General features: G+C 38.7%; 1 protein-coding gene and 1 pseudogene across 4 annotated transcripts in view; one reads left to right on the forward strand and one right to left on the reverse strand.

The window, feature by feature from the left end:
• Positions 1-16,245, reverse strand: part of STK3 (serine/threonine kinase 3) — a 225,472-nt gene that overhangs the window by 189,109 nt on the left and 20,118 nt on the right. For all 3 annotated transcript variants that reach the window (XR_013815003.1, XM_079796718.1, XM_079796717.1), the window contains exons 3-4: positions 13,700-13,828; positions 4,415-4,529 (exon numbers count right to left, since the gene is read on the reverse strand). Coding sequence is in view for 2 of the 3 variants with exons in the window: in XM_079796718.1 (XP_079652844.1) it covers positions 4,415-4,529; positions 13,700-13,828 (244 nt within the window). In the remaining variant the exon portion in view is untranslated. The remainder of the gene's footprint in view (positions 1-4,414; positions 4,530-13,699; positions 13,829-16,245) is intronic.
• On the forward strand, positions 8,812-11,521 carry LOC307113836 (transcription factor SPT20 homolog; annotated as a pseudogene). Its single transcript has 2 exons — positions 8,812-8,815; positions 10,126-11,521. The product of its transcript is annotated as a transcription factor SPT20 homolog (transcript).

Consider the following 16,245-nt stretch of genomic DNA (forward strand, 5'->3'; position numbering starts at 1 on the left):
TCCCAGCTCTGCATGGTCCTCTAATCCCCCTGCCCAACTGAACTCAGCAGGGTGGGCCAACAGAGTAGCAGGGCAGGCCCAGTGATTCAACAGGTAGGTGTGGCCACACCACCTGTGCACTCAAGGTGGGGAAGAATGGACCCATTTCCAGAGCTACACAATCAATCACTACCTGAGTTTCCACCAAGAGCTTCTCCAGAAAAAGAATACCCAAAAGGTCCCTGGTGAGCACAGCAGAGCGGTGTTGCCCATAGCTGGAGGACGGGGCAGTGCACTCCCCAGGCTGGTGCTGTAACAACAGATGCTATGAAGGCTCATCTTCCCATCTCCATTGCTCTGGGTTGGGGATCCCTGCATGGAGTTGAGACCCCACACTCCTGGGGGAAGGGAATTTTGCAGCCGAAATATATCTCCAGCTTCTCTGCTGCCACACATGGGTGCAGTGACCAGCCCTTTTCACATCCCAGTCCTTCTTACCAGGCTTCTTCTATAAATCCTTGGTTATAATATTTCAGTTCAGCTAGCCTTCAGCTGGTTATTTGGGCTGACTGCTCTATAATTTAGCTATAAATCTGGTTTGGTACCAGGAGCAGGGGAATGTAGCTTCCACCTACTCTGCAGCCAGCTTAAAATTCCTCAAACTTCAATGTTTTTTTAAAACTATGCAACGTAATCAAATTTGGCTTGTTTTCTTTGCCTTTAATCTTCAAGGAAACATTTGATCAAAAATAGATATCAATCTGCACAGCAAAAGAAACAATCAACAAAATAAGAAAGCCCACTGCATGGGAGAACATATTTGCCAATGTCATATCCGATAAGGGCCTAATCTCCAAGTATAGGGAACTCATACATCTTAACAAAAGGAAGATAAACAATCCAATCAAAAAAATGGGCAAAGGACTTAAACAGACACTTTTCAAAAGTGGACATACAGAAGGCCATGAGACATGAAAACATGCTCAAAGTCACTAATCATCCGAGAGATGCAAATCAAAACAACCATGAGATACCATCTCACACCTGTCAGAATGGCTGCCATCAACAAATCGACAAACGACAAGTGCTGGCAAGGATGTGGAGAAAAAGGAACCCTCATGCACTACAGGTGGAAATGCAGACTGGTGCAACCACTGTGGAAAACAGTATGGAGTTTCCTCAAAACCTTAAAAATGGAACTTCCATTTGACCCAGTGATCCCACTTCTAGGAATATATCCCAAGAAATCAGAAACACCAATTAGAAAGGACATATGCACCCCTATGTTCATAGCAGCACAATTCACCATAGCTAAGATTTGGAAACAGCCTAAGTGCCCATCAGCAGATGAGCAGATTAAAAAACTGAGGTACATCTACACAATGGGATACTATGCTGCTGCAAAAAAGAAAGAACTCTTACCATTCGCAACAGCATGGATGGACCTGGAGAGCTAAGCAAAATAAGCCAGTCGGAGAAAGATAAATATCACATGATCTCACTCTTTTGTGGAATATAATGAACAACATAAACCAATGAACAAAAATAGAGCCAGAGACAGAGTAACACTGAACAGACCATCAAACTTCAGAGGGAAGGCAGTGGAGGGAGTGGGGGTTAAGAGATCAACCAAAGGACTGTATGCACACATATAAGCTTAACCAATGGACACAGACATTAGGGGGGTGAGGCAAGTGCTGGGGGAGTGGGAGTGGCTGGGGAGAGGTCAACAGGGGAAAAAGGAGACATATGTAATACTTTAAGCAATAAAGATTTTTTTTAAAAAATATATCAATTAGTAATTGATCAAGAATACTTCATCCCTAATGAGATTTCTTTCAAAGAGAAGTATAATTCTGCAAAAAATAGGTTACTTAGGTGGTTTTCCTAAAGTCATTCCTCTTAAAACAAAAAAATCTAGAAGAAAGTGCCAACCTAGAATTCTTTACTCAGCAAATGTATTGTTCAAAAATGAAGTGAAAAAACATTTCTATATTTAAAAAATCTGAGATCTTATCACCATCATCTCCACACATAAGGAAACACTAAAGGACATTGTTCTTCAAGCAACTGAGAAATGCAGAAAAGAATAAAGAGCAATAAGAAGCATAAATACTTTATATATAAGTAAATACAAACACTGACAATATAAAACAATGAGAATGCCTTATGCTATTTAAAATGTATATGAGGGCCCAGCCAGTGTTTCCTTGTAGTTAAGAATGGACCCATGAACCAGGAGGTCACAGTTCAATTCCTGGTCAGGGCACGGGAACGGTTGCTGGCTCAATGCCCAATAGGGGGCATGGGCTTGCAGGAGACAGCTTATCTCTCTCATCACTGATGTTTCCATCTCTCTCTCCTTCTCCTTTCCTCTCTCTGAAATCAATAAAAACATACATTTTTTAAAAAGGAGTTTTAAAAAATGTATATAGAATTAACAGAAACAACAAAACATACAATAAAAACAAAAGAGCATAGAAACCTTAAAAAAAAAGGTTCCCATACTTTTAGGAAATGATTGATTGTTCTGTGACCATGAAAACAATAACTCTCAGAGTGAGTTTTAAATAGACCAAGGACAACGATTTCACTGGTCACAGTTCTGAAAACCAGCCCATCAGTAACAACCATGACTCTGGAATCAGACAATCAAGGTTATCACTCCAGTGAACATTCCTATGAAATGATCAAATGTTTACAAATGTCAAGGCATTTTTTTAAATGGGATGATACATATCTATATATTGCTCACCTTCATAACAATGGTACTCCTTTTAGTTAATACATAAATGAAGAAAAAGTAGGATACAAATAATCTTGAGATTTAACAGGAGCTATTATTAAGGCAACACCCAGTGACAATATACCTCCAGCTCCTGATTCATATCATGCAGCTCTGGGTTCTTTTTCACATCTGGCAGTCAGATTCCTCCATACCACCCAGGCCCAAGGATCACTGTTCTATGAGAATAGCAATTAGACTATTCCTAATATATGACTCTGCAACATGTTCAGTAGCTTCTGTCTTCTAAAAAGCAATGCATATAAACTAACATCTTTCCTTTCCTAACTGGTGAAGGAGATTCCCAAGGGTAAGGATCCCATCCATATTCATCTCATACAACTACAGTATACCTTCACCGTGTGTAATTATTGACAAGAAATTAAGTACTTGGATCAAATACTTTCTAGCTACTCAAAATGATAACATTAATATTTACAATCAAAACAATAGATTTTTCCATTTCACACACCTGTACTTCATATTTCTACCTGGTAATTTTAAACACCAAATGCATGGAGTTTATCCCTAAAATGATTTTAAACCACATCTCTAACTGAAGTATAATTATTTTCCTTTAAAGCATTGTTCTGCACTCAAGAGTTATCTGATTTGCATAAATGCTAGTTAAACACCACAGAAATTCTCAAATATATAACTAGAATGTCACAAATCACTTGATCCATTCTGTCAAAACAGAGATTATTTAAACTTATTTCACTTCCTTCAAAAGAAATCCTATTTATTTTCTCTAACAGAAAAAATATTAGTAGGATAAACTTACAACTTCCATCCCCAATCAAACTTTAAAAATGATTCTGGTTAACCACAAATTGACTCAAGTAGTTAAGTATTTTTCTGAATGTATTCTACTAAACATGTCTGACAACATATAATAATGTCATATAGTAATTGGGTTACTGTTCTACAAAATTACAAATTATTTCACTGATGATTATTCTGAATCATTCACAAATAAAAAAGGCACTCTTGTCCTTATAAATTATCTAAGAAAACTAGATGTATTGCTGGCTGAAAGTAAACAATTTTGTAAATAGATAATTTTTACTTAGGGTTAAAATATAACCATCAAAAGTTATTATTAGCAACATCTTTCACTAAGCTAAATTCACAAAATTACAACGCTATAGTCTAACTCTATCACCTTCAAATATCCTGACAATATTATTTGGAAAAATAAAGACAAGAATTATTTTTTAATTATTTTTAAAAATTCAGAAATATAAAACTTCAACTGCTTACCAGTCATAGATTATAACATAGAAAACTGAAGTAAAGAAATGCCATGAATACTATGAACTTTAAATAAAATTCTAGCCATAACTGATTGAACTCAAGTTAATAAAGATTATGCACAATGATACAAAATGAAAAAGAGGAGCACCATAGTAGGTTCCTGGTGACTTACCAAACATTAATCCAAATAAATAAATTACACAATCATATGACTCCTAAGTTTGCCATAAAGCTATGTGGCTGGTTCTCATGCCTTAAACTAGATCCTTTTACACTCTAAAACTTTTTCTTTTTTTCACACTAATATTTTCTTTGTAACAAAATATTACCTACTCAGATTCTAAATATGAATCTTTAGAAATGAGATTAACAAAACAATTTAAAAATACTTACTGTCTTGTTTCGTAATCTAATTATGTCCGAGACAGAGCCAGCACCACAGTACTCCATAACAATCCAGAGGTCTGTGTTCTTAAAGTAACTGCCATAGTACTTTACAACATAGGGACTAGAAAAAAATATATAGACAATTAAACTTAGTTAATTCCCAAAGAAAATGACTTCTTCATACCAAAGCAAAGTATTTCAACATTTCATAATGCTCCCATAAGTAAACTTAATTACTAAAGTTCTATTATACACTGATCTGTCTATATGTAGAGCTCACCAACTGTCTTAATTAGTCTTTAATTGATGGATGAAATTTAAGAGGATTACAAACCAGAGGAGGCCCAAATGTTTTCAGTGATTCCCAAGAAACTAAGGCTTGTTTTGGTAAAGAACTACTATTTAACATAAGGAACCAATGAAGATATTTTTCTTTAACTAAAGCATTTTAAATACAAATCCTCTAAAGGACTTTTCAAATAAAATATTAACACTCAACTTTAAAAGACTATATTTCAATGGGACGAAAAAAATTTTTAATTCTCTTTCATTGTGGCCTTTGAAAATTCTGGAGGAAAAAAAAATGTTTTGTTTTGTTTTTTTTTCTTTAAATTCAGATAATTAAAATTTTTAACAATTTAAAGTATTTCTGAACTAAGGTTTTATGTCTTTCAGAGCAGAATAAACTGTGTTTATAGCCAAGTTGTTTTAGGAAGACTTAACAAAAAGAAAAATGACCACCATTAAATTTATTAAGGGTATGCTATATACACTGATGTGTAAAATACCTTGCAGAACTCAAAGAGGCACACTAACCATATTCACATAAAAAAGATGAAAAATACGAGGTGGCATAAACTAAATAGTACAGAGCTAAAATGCTCTAAGAGCTCAAAGAGGATGTGGCCATGCAGGAGCCATCAGAGAAAACTCTGTAGAAAAGAAGGGAGCTGACTTATGAAAAAAAAGGGTAAACTTCAAAATGTGGGTAGGAAAGAGACATAAGAACATTCCAGAAAAGGGAAAGGCCATGAGCAAAGGCACATAAATAGAAAGGAAAAAATTAAGAATGGTATGTTTAGGGGACAACTTGTTCAATAGATATTTCTTTGTAGTAGCAGCTATCATGAAAAGTGTCATCAGTGTAAGATAAATAAGACACAGGAATTAAATAAGCCAAAACAACAATAAAAATGGAAAGTAGTAGAAAAGACTACATAAAGAGACCACCAAAAGAAGTCTGGGACGACTTCTCAGCAGAGTCTTTATAACTTCAGCTGTCCTGAAGTCAAGGGTAGAGCAGATTGGTTAGCGCTTAAAAGGCTTAGACTAATACCGGTAGCTGCAGGGCTAAAATTTAATTCCGCTTCATCCCCACTGCTCCTCTTTACCTCTTGCACAGAATTTCTTCCCAACAGATCTCCTTGTCATAGTTTTCTGCCCCCACAGAGTTGACAAAGTAACCTCCCTTTAAATCAAAAGTAAAATAAGCTGATCATATTCTCTCCCAAGAAAGAAAAAGCTCCAAAAGGAAAAAGTCTTAACTGCTTCGTATCACATAAAAACCTTTCAAAGTCTACCTCTCTACCTACATCTCTCATTAGTCCCCATCCCACATCTTAAATTTGTAAATTTTTCATACTCAACTTTGCTAGATCTTGGGACTAGAAGGTACATATTAGGAGTTCATAAGTATTCACTGAACCATTTAAGAAAAGTACTTGTTTATAAACAAACGAAACTAATACACAGACCCAGAACTTCAACTTATGAGAAACACTAAAAAGCTTCCTTACATACTTTTCTATGGAGTGTGAGTGGCTGTGTGGAAACCTTTACAGGGAGTACTGCTCTTATACCTGGCTATGCATCAGAACCACCCTGACCCAGACCCTACATGTTCTAATTCAGTAGGTCTTTTAAAAGCTCTATAGGTGCCTTTGACATAGACCCACAAACTTCACAACACATATTGCACATCCTTCAAAAAACTCTTTAAATGTTCATTTTCTCATTCAAAATTTTGAAAGGTATTAAGTACCAGTGAGTTCAAGATTATATTCACTGAAAAGCACATAGAAAATTTATATGGCCCTAGCCAGTTTGGCTCAGTGGATAGAGCATCGGCCTGTGGACAGAAGGGTCCCAGGTTCGATTCCAGTCAAGGGCATGTACCTCGGTTGTAGGCTCCTCCCTGGACAGGGCCCTGGTTAGAGTTCATGCAGAAGGCAACCAATCGATGTGTTTCTCTAACATTGATATTTCTCTCTGTCTTTCCCTCTCTCTTACACTCTCTCTAAAAATCAATGGGAAAATATCCTTGGTGAGGATTTAAAAATTTTTTTTCAAATTACAGAAAATATATATGTATTTTATTTTGCAGTATACAATAAGTAATTGGCAATTCTATGGGTATAAGTGGCAGCTCTTAGGAAAATTAGTGATTCTAATGTGGGCAGCTACCTGAAAAGGCAACTCTCTCTCCCTTTAGGTGTGAGCCAAAAGAAAACCTTTGGGGCAAGGTAAAATTATCTTCAAAAAGTAATTTGTGGCCCATTCTGATACACAATCATAAATGGATCAAAGCTCAACATCGTTGTAGCACAATATCATAAAACATGGTCTCAATAATTTTAACCTAGAAAATTATTTAAGCAGATAGAATTCAATAGCCACATTAAAGACTCACATCCAAATATAATTTCTATCATTTACTCAACATTCATTCATTCATTCTACTTAAGCCAGAAATTAGACCAGATGTTCAATTTGCAGTGGTGAACCAAACAGATACAATCCTGACTCTCATATAGCACACATCTACATGAAATACACAGATATTAGAGAAGCAAACCCACAAATAAATATAATTACTAACTGTGATAAGAAAAGAAAAGGTGTTATGAGATAAACTGGCTAAGAATTTATTTTGCATTCAACACTTAGGTAAACAAAAGTATTCCTAGTTCATATGAAATAATGAAGTACATCCATATTCCATGGTAGCTCCTGACTTGGAATATATGAAGAAACTTTATTTTTATTATATTTATACACACACACACACACACACACACACACACACACACACACACACACACTAGAGGCCCGGTGCACGAAATTCGTGCACGGGGGGGCAGGGGGTGTCCCTCAGCCCAGCCTGTACTCTCTCCAATCTGGGACCCCTCGAGGGATGTCCCACTGCCCGTTTAGGCCCAATCTCGGGCCTAAACGGGCAGTCGGACATCCCTCTCACAATCCAGGACTGCTGGCTCCCAACTGCTCGCCTGCCTGCCTTCCTGATTGCCCCTAACCGCTTCTGCCTGCCAGCCTAATCACCCCCTAACCACTCCCCTGCCAGCCAGTTTGCCCCTAACTGCCCTCCTGTGCAGGCCTGGGTCCCCCCCACAACTGCCCTTCCCTGCAGGCCCAGTCGCCCCCAACTTCCCTCCTCTGCAGGCTTGATCGCCCCCAAATGCCCTCCCTTGCAGGCCTGGTCCCTCTGAACTGCCCTTCCCTGCTGGCCATCTTGTGTCCACATGGGGGCAGCCATCTTGTGTGTTGGGAGTGACAGCCAATTTGCATATTATTCTTTTATTAGATAGAGAATAGAGGCCTGCTGCACCGGTGGGGGCCAGCTGGTTTGCCCTGAAGGGTGTCCCGGATCAGGGTGGGGGTTCCCTTGGGGCATGGGGTGGCCTAGGTGAGGAGCCTGTGATGGTTTGCAGGCTGGCCACGCCCCCCCGGCGACCCAAGTGGAGGCCCTGGTATCTGGGATTTATTTATCTTCTATAATTGAAAACTTTGTAGCCTTGAGCGGAGGAGGCCTGGGCTGGCCAGGGTGTGTGGAAAGCTTGGTTTCCTCCATCTCTGGGGGCAACTCAAGCCTCCTGCTCTTTCCAGCTCTGTGGCTGCTGTCATTTTTGTTGGGATTTATTTATCTTCTATCATTGAAACTTTGTAGCATTGAGTGGAGGCCTGGGCCGGCAAGGGCAGGCGAAAAGCTTGGCTTCCTCCATTGCCGGGGAAACCCAAGCCTCCTTCCTGCTCTCCTGGCTGAAGCCATCTTGGTTGGGTTTATTTGCATATTCACTCCTGATTGGCTTGTGGGTGTGGCTTGTGGGTGTATTGGAGGTATAGTCAATTTGCATATTACTCTTTTATTAGGTAGGAGATATATATATATTGATTTCAGAGGAAGGGAGAGGGAGAGAGAGACAGAAACATCAATGATTAGAGAGAATCATTGATCGGCTGCCTCCTGCACGCTCCCTACTGGGGATCGAGCCTGCAACCCAGGCATGTGCCCTTGATCAGAATCGAACCCAGGACTCTTCAGTCCGCAGACTGAGGCTCTATCCACTGAGCCAAACCAACTAGGGCATGAAACTTCAAAAGTAGACATGGGTGAGCTATAACAATAAAATATCCTCCCTCATTGAGTGGCTGTGGATTACAAATTAGGTTTGGAAAAGAAAGAAATACTTAAGGTTTTATGTGTATAGTGGCCTACTATTGGTCATCCTCTGATAACTTTCATATCAGTACTCCTTTTTACTTTAAAGCACTTACAACGTCTTGTAATTACTCCGTCATTGATTTTATCTGCCTCCCCCAGAAGAAAAGAAACTTTATGAAGATAGGTGCCAATCATCTGTCTTACTCTACATTCTTCCTCAGAGCCTCCCTTCTTACGTGTACAAACAAAATCAGTAAGTGAACAAATGAACAATCACAGAAAAATTAACAGAAGAGATCTAATTTAGGCCTCCCCAGTGGAATAACAATGAAGCTAAGATTCAAAGGTTGACTAGAAGTTAGCCAGATGAAAAGCACTCAGGAGGCAAGAACTGTCTGTGTAAAAGCCCTGAGGAGAGAAGAGCAAGTCATTTTCAGGAATCAAAAACCAGTTTGCCTAGAATAATGTGAGTGAAGAGTCAGGTAGACCACAATGGAGTTGCAGATGGAAGCTGGAGTAGAACAATGAAGGACTTCAAAACCAAGGAAAGGAGATTGGGCTTTATTAGTCATGCAAGATAAGATCAAAGAAGTTTAAAGATTTCTCTGCTGTTTCAAAGTTAGAATGTAGGAAAGCAAACATGGACCACAGGTAGACCACTTAGAAGGTTATGGTAGTCAATGCATGCAAGAGATTGTAGTAAGCATATTTTTTTATTTTCTGTATTTGTGATAACTAAGTAAGAAGTGGCGATAAAAAAAGAAAAAGAAAATACCTATCTAGTGGGAAAAAAATCTGTATTTAAAAAACTTTATATTGAAGAATGTGCCCTGACTAGGTAGCTCAGTTGGTTAGAGCATCATCCCAATATGCCAAGGTTGCAGGTTCTATCCCTGGTCATGGCACATACAAGAATCAACCAATGAATGTGTAATTAAGTGAAACAACAAATTAGTGTTTCTCTTTCTCTCTCTGTCTCTCTGCCCCTTCCTCTCTCTCTAAAAATATCCTCCTATATAATAAAAGGCTAATATGTACATTGTTCCCTCAACTGGGAGTTCAATTGGGAGTTCGACCAGGGGGTGGGGCCAACTGGCCAACTGCCTGCAGCCCCACTCCTCAGTCCGCCTCCCCATCCTGATTGGGGGCGGTGCCAGCCAGGCAACCTCCCACATCCCCTCCCCTCAGCTGGGCCAGCAAGAACCCACCTGCGCACGAATTCATGCACCAGGCCTCTAGTCAATAAATAAAAAATAAGAATCTGAAAAGAAGCCTGAAGTTAAACAGAAATTAAGAAGAAATGTGAACTCTTTAGAGAAGCTTGTTATGCAAGAGACATTATCATGTTTAGTGGTCAACCTATACCCAGGAAATTAGGGATATTCTTTGGCTCAGGGGGTAAAATGGATCAGAATCTGAGACTATTTGACTGCCTTTGAAGAAGGGAAATTGCTAGAATACTTGGATGCAGAAGAATTATCTCCTATCTTGGTCAATCTAGAAAAATCTCATGTTAGTATCTTCATTGTGGATGCGTCACAGCAGAAATACGTGACTACAGGCAGTCCAGTAATGTGAAATCTCTAGGTTACCAAAATAGGCACATCCTCTGACATTCAACAGTGCTTACTTTAATCTGTGGTGTACATTTAATAACAAGTGATAACCATAAGTGGACCCAGGAAGACAAACTTTTGCTTGAGAGGCCACTGAACCCCACTATAGCTGAACCACTGTGTCTTGGTCCCTGTATAGCCATAACGTGCACTGCAAATAGACTGCTCTATAACAAGCAAAAGATGAAGACCTGCCCTATGAAACAGTGTTTCAAAGGTATTCCAGGTCCTCTCTGAAACGACATCAAGACCTGTCTCATTGTCCACCTCCTCCTCAACTAAAATAACCTGATTTCTTAGAGAAAAAAAGCAAGAAAAGCAGATCAGCATTATGACCTTAAAATTTCTAAAGCAGGAAATTGTGTAGATATGTGAAAATGGAGTCCCTGTAATTTGGCCATACATGCGAAAGTGGAAATCAAATTTGATGACTCACAACCAACAGTCTGGACAGACCATGATGTAAAAGGTGATTATGTATTTAAATGTGAATCTGGCAATCAGTATCAGAAAACAAAGCTGACCATTTTGCAGTCACCTGGTGATCCACTTTACTATGGTAAAATTCAGCCATGTAAAGAAGATAAAGAAGGTGAACTGCAAGATATCTCCATCCTACTCTTCCACAGATGATCATTCAAATTGGTTCATTATTGGATCAAAGACTGATGCTGAGAGGATAGTCAATCAGTTCCAGGAATTGGTCCAGAATGAAGCCAAGTATCCAATCAAGATGTTGCACAGCTCCAGTGACTCAGCCAGCTTGAGTCAGCTCTCTCCAGGGAAAGGAAGAACAGCCTGAGACCGTGTCAATTCAGTCTTCAGTACTGGGAAAGGGAGTAAAACGTTGATCTCCAACCATCATACGTCCCTCAAACTCAGGACTTAGTTCCTCGGGTAACTATTTTACTCCACAACTTTCTGAAATCTCCAACTCCTCCTCCTGCTTCTAAGCCATCAAGTCTTTCTCAGAAGTCATCTGTGGGTCTCAAGTTAGCGTGCTTTCTCCAGCTTCTCGTCAAAGACATGAAAGTTTAAAAAGAAAATACCTCAAGAACTTTTGGTTTTATTTTTTTGTTTTCTGTTTTTCTTCAAGTTGATAAATTGCATACTTCATTCACAACAGATTTTCTATACATTCCACATTTAAACAGAAGTACACAGTTACTAAAGATGTTGTATTATCTATCAAATATGTACTTTATTACTGTATTTTGAAAATTTGTCAGGATAAACTTGATGTATTAGAAATTAATCATGTATATTTAGGTGCCCCCTCAAAAAAATAACAAAATACCCAAGTAATAAGCCCCTAATGGACCTGGCATTAGGCTATGTTCAATCTTTCCTTTTCTACATCAAATTGTGGGAACCACATTCTTATCCAGGACCAAATAGAAATTCTGGGGAAATTTTGTAATTATAGATTTTGATCTGGGGACTGAGGACTGGGGAATATATTATTTTTCTATAACCACTTGAATTTCCTGATACACAGCCTTAATGGAAAATATGTAACATAATCTAAATATATAACACACAATAAAGAAAAGCAAAATTAAACACACCCAAGAACAACGTTCCTCTAACATTATTCAGTCACTTCATGAGCCAAAGAACTTATAAGGATCTTATATACTGTTGGAAGAGAAAGTTTTCCATAGATCTCTTACTAATAAGCGCCCTGTTTTGACCAGGGGTGACAATGTGTCTAGACTCCCCTATGTCACTGGTTCTAAGTCACTGTGTGCCAATTCTAATAAATAAAACATTAGCGAGGGGGTTCTGGGAAAGCCCTTTCCTGCTTCTTCCCTTCTCCCTCCTGCTTGGTATACAGACATAAGGCTGAAGCTGGAGCAGCCCTCTTACAACCATGAGACAATAAACATGAAAGCAAAGGCCACATGCTGAGAATGGCACAACATAAGAAAAGAAGCCTAAGACAGTTAATGCACTGTTGCTGCTATACCAGCCCTACCTCTAGACCTTTTGTAAAGGGAAAATAATAAATTTTATTACTTTGATTAAGTAACTATAGGCTTAAATACAGTCATCATTTATACACTCTGCATCCTCAGGTTATTTAATAGGCATACTAAGCCCCTTCATGATCAGCTCATTTACTTACAAACTCAGGTCACACAAATCTCAGTCTCACACTTTTCATTCCAGTCATTTAAACCTTGTCAGAATAGCATATACCAGTGAGCACCTACCTGTAATCCTCTATACTCTCTCGCATCCCTCCATTTCTTCACCAGTTGAACTCTTCCTCAGCATTCCAGACTTCTGACTCCTGGCTGAGATAAGTGCCCTGCCTCCTTGTTCTCACATCACCTCCCACACCAGTCGGTATAGTGACTCAGCTTTATTATAGCTAATTATTTTAACTATGTGTCTTCTCAACTAGATTACCAGCCAGCTCCTCAAAAAGAAAAACAGTGTCTTAGTTCTCTTGGTATTCCTAAATCCTGGAACAGTACCTGGCCCATTACGGATGCTCAGCAAATGTTCGTTTAATGAATTAGAGTTACATAAGACTGTTTTTAAAAGAGTAATATAAAAGACTATTAAATGACCTCCCTTAACATAAAAAAAATAATTTTCACCCATAAATTCGCCCTGAAAATGGGAAAACTGAGTATTTTCTGCCACCACCTGTTGCTTTATATCATCATTTCTGCTTAAGAGATGTAAGTCCTAAAGACAAGGATTTTAGTCTCACTTCCAATGGGAAGTCAGAAAACTAAACAGAGACTAAATAACACATCCTATATAATAAAAGGCTAATATGCAAATCAACCGAACAACAGAATGACCAGTTGCTATGACGCGCACTGACCACCAGGGAGCAGACGCTCAACGCAGGAGCTGCCCCCTGGTGGTCAGTGTGCTCCCACAAGGGGAGCGCCACTCAGCCAGAAGCCAGGCTCATGGCTGGTGAGTGCAGTGGCGGTGGCGGGAGCCTCTTCCACCTTCATGGCAGCGCTAAGGATGTCTGACTGATAGCTTAGGCTCATTCCCCGTGGGGAGCGGGCCTAAGCCATCAGTCGGACATTTCCCAAGGGCTCCTGGACTGCATGAGGGCACAGGCCGGGCTGAGGGACACACACCCCCAAGTGCACGATTGTCGTGCACCAGGCCTCTAGTTTTATTATACATTATTAACAAACTCATCAAAATGAAGGAAAACAAAAAAATTAAAGCTCTTCATACCTGTCACATTGCTGCATTATGGAAATTTCTTTGATTATTTCCTGAAGATCTGACTCAACAGGTACTTGTTTAATTGCCACAACTTGACCAGATTCCTTATGTATTGCTTTAAATACACTTCCATAAGACCTAAAAGAAACCAAGACATTTATTTTTTTTCCTTTCAAACATCATAACTATTAGAGAAAAAGTCTACAGTTTGTGAACGTAGTCTTTCTTAATTTAAAGCACGATTTAATTATGACAAATCAAACAAATAAGTTAATTACACTTTAGCTTTAATGCTTCAATTATTGACTTAAAAATCTCTTAAAATCATCGTTAATATATAAAGATTTATTGTTTTTCTTATTAATGAAATAGACTTACAGCTTATCAACTCAAACAAATGCAACATTAGGAAGATAAAAATGGAAATTAAAATAATAAATAGCCCTGGACTGTGTTGCTAAGTGGTTAGAGTGTGGGCCAATGCACCCACTACTAATGGGCACTTGGTCGTGGGTTTGATTCCCAGCCAAGGGCACATAAGTGGGTTGCGGGTTTGCTCCCCACCCCTCATCGGGGTACATGCGGGAGGCAACCAGTCGATGTGTCTTACATCAATGTTTCTCTCTCTCTCACTCTCTCTCTCACTCTCCTTCCCTTCCTCCCACTCTCTCAGAAAAGCAATGGAAAAAATATCCTCAGGTGAAAATTAACAAAACAAAACCAAAAAAAATGAAATATAGCCCTGGCCAGTGTGGCTCAGTTGGTTGGGTGTTGTCCCTTGTACCAAAAGGTTGCTGGTTTGATTCCCAGGCAAGGGCACATGCCAGGGTTGCGGGTTCTATTTTTAAGGTAGAAGGAGTGCAGAAAACAGCCAGTCAATATTGCACTTTCACATCGATGTTTATCTCTATTCCTCTCCCTCCTCTCTCTCTAAAAATCAGTAAACTATTTTTAAAAAGAAAAAGAATGAAATATAGAATAAAAACCGCCAAAGTCTCAAGTTAGGAACAAAGGCTAATCTCATCTAAAGCAAAATTATCCCCAAAATAATAAAGTTCTATGCCTGTTCAGACTGCTTAAGGACAACTGAACCCCTCAGTTGGGGACTACACGATACCAAAGTTAGAGAAGCAGGGAACATATTCCCTCCTAAATCATAGATCCAAAGCATCCTCAAATGCTCCTTTCACTATCATCTCCTCAAGAGGAAGACCACATACTCACAGCTGTCAGTCTATTCTCTTTATCTATGAGTCTGTTTCTGTTTATTTTGTTCATCAGTTTATTTTGTTCATTAAATTCCACGTATAAGTAAAATCATATGATATTTGTCTTTCTCTGACTGGTTTATTTCACTTAGCATAATTTCCAGATCCCTCCAGGCTGTAGCAAAAGGCAAGATTTCCTTTTTATTATGGCCAAGTAGTAGTATTCCATTGTATAAATGGACCACAGCTTTTTTATCCACTCATCTACTAATGGGCACTTGGGCTGCTTCCAAATCTTGGCTACTGTAAATAACAATGCAATGATCATAGGGGTGTATGTATTCTTTTGAATTAGTGTTTTGGGTTTCCTCATATAAATCCCCGGTAGTGTAATCAATGGGTAGTAAGGTAGGCCCATTTTTAATCTTTTGAGGAAACTCCATTCTGTTTTCAATAGTGGCTGCACCAATCTGCATTCCACCAACAGTGCACAAGGGTTCCCTTTTCTCCACATCCTGGCCAACACTTGTCATTTATGCATTTATTGATGGTAGCCATTCTGACATATGTGAGGTGATACCTCATTATGGTTTTCATTTGCATTTTTCTAACAATTAGTGATGTTGAGCATCTTTCCATATATCTATTGGCCTTCCATATGTCCTCTTTGGAGAAGTGTCTATTCAGATTCTCTGCCCATTTTTTAACTGGAATGTTTGGTTTTTCCTATTGAGTTGCATGAGATCTTTATGTCCTTTGGATATTAACCCCTTCTCAGATATATGACTTACAAATATTTTCTCCCATTCCACAAGTTGACTTTTCATTTTATTGATGGTTTCCTTTGCTATGCAGAGCTGCTTAGAATATTGTTTATTTTTCCTCTTGTTATCTTTGTATTTTGCTAGCAAATCCAAAAGTTCATTGCCAAGACAGATGTCAAGAAGCTTATTTACCTCCTCTTTTCTTCTGGGAGTTTTATGGTTTCAGATCTTACATTCAAGTCTTTAATCCGTTTTAAGTTAATTTTTGTGTATGGTACAAAATAGGGGTCCAGTATCAGTCTTTTCCATGTAGCTGTCTGGTTTTCTAAACATCATTTATTAAAGAGACTATCCTTTCCTGGTTGTATATTCTTGGCTCCGCTGTCATAAACTGACTATACATACATGGGCTTATTTCTGGGCTTTCTATTCTATGTGTCTGTTCTTATACCAATGACATACTGTTTTGATTACTATAGCTTTATAATATAATCTGAAATCAAAGCACATGATGCCTCCTACTCTGTTCTTTTTTCCCAAGATTGCTTTGACTTTTAGTCATCTTTTATAGTTCCATATAAAT

This window comes from Cnephaeus nilssonii (assembly GCF_951640355.1).
Source record: "Cnephaeus nilssonii genome assembly, chromosome: 18".
In the NCBI taxonomy this organism is placed as follows: Eukaryota; Metazoa; Chordata; class Mammalia; order Chiroptera; family Vespertilionidae; genus Cnephaeus; species Cnephaeus nilssonii.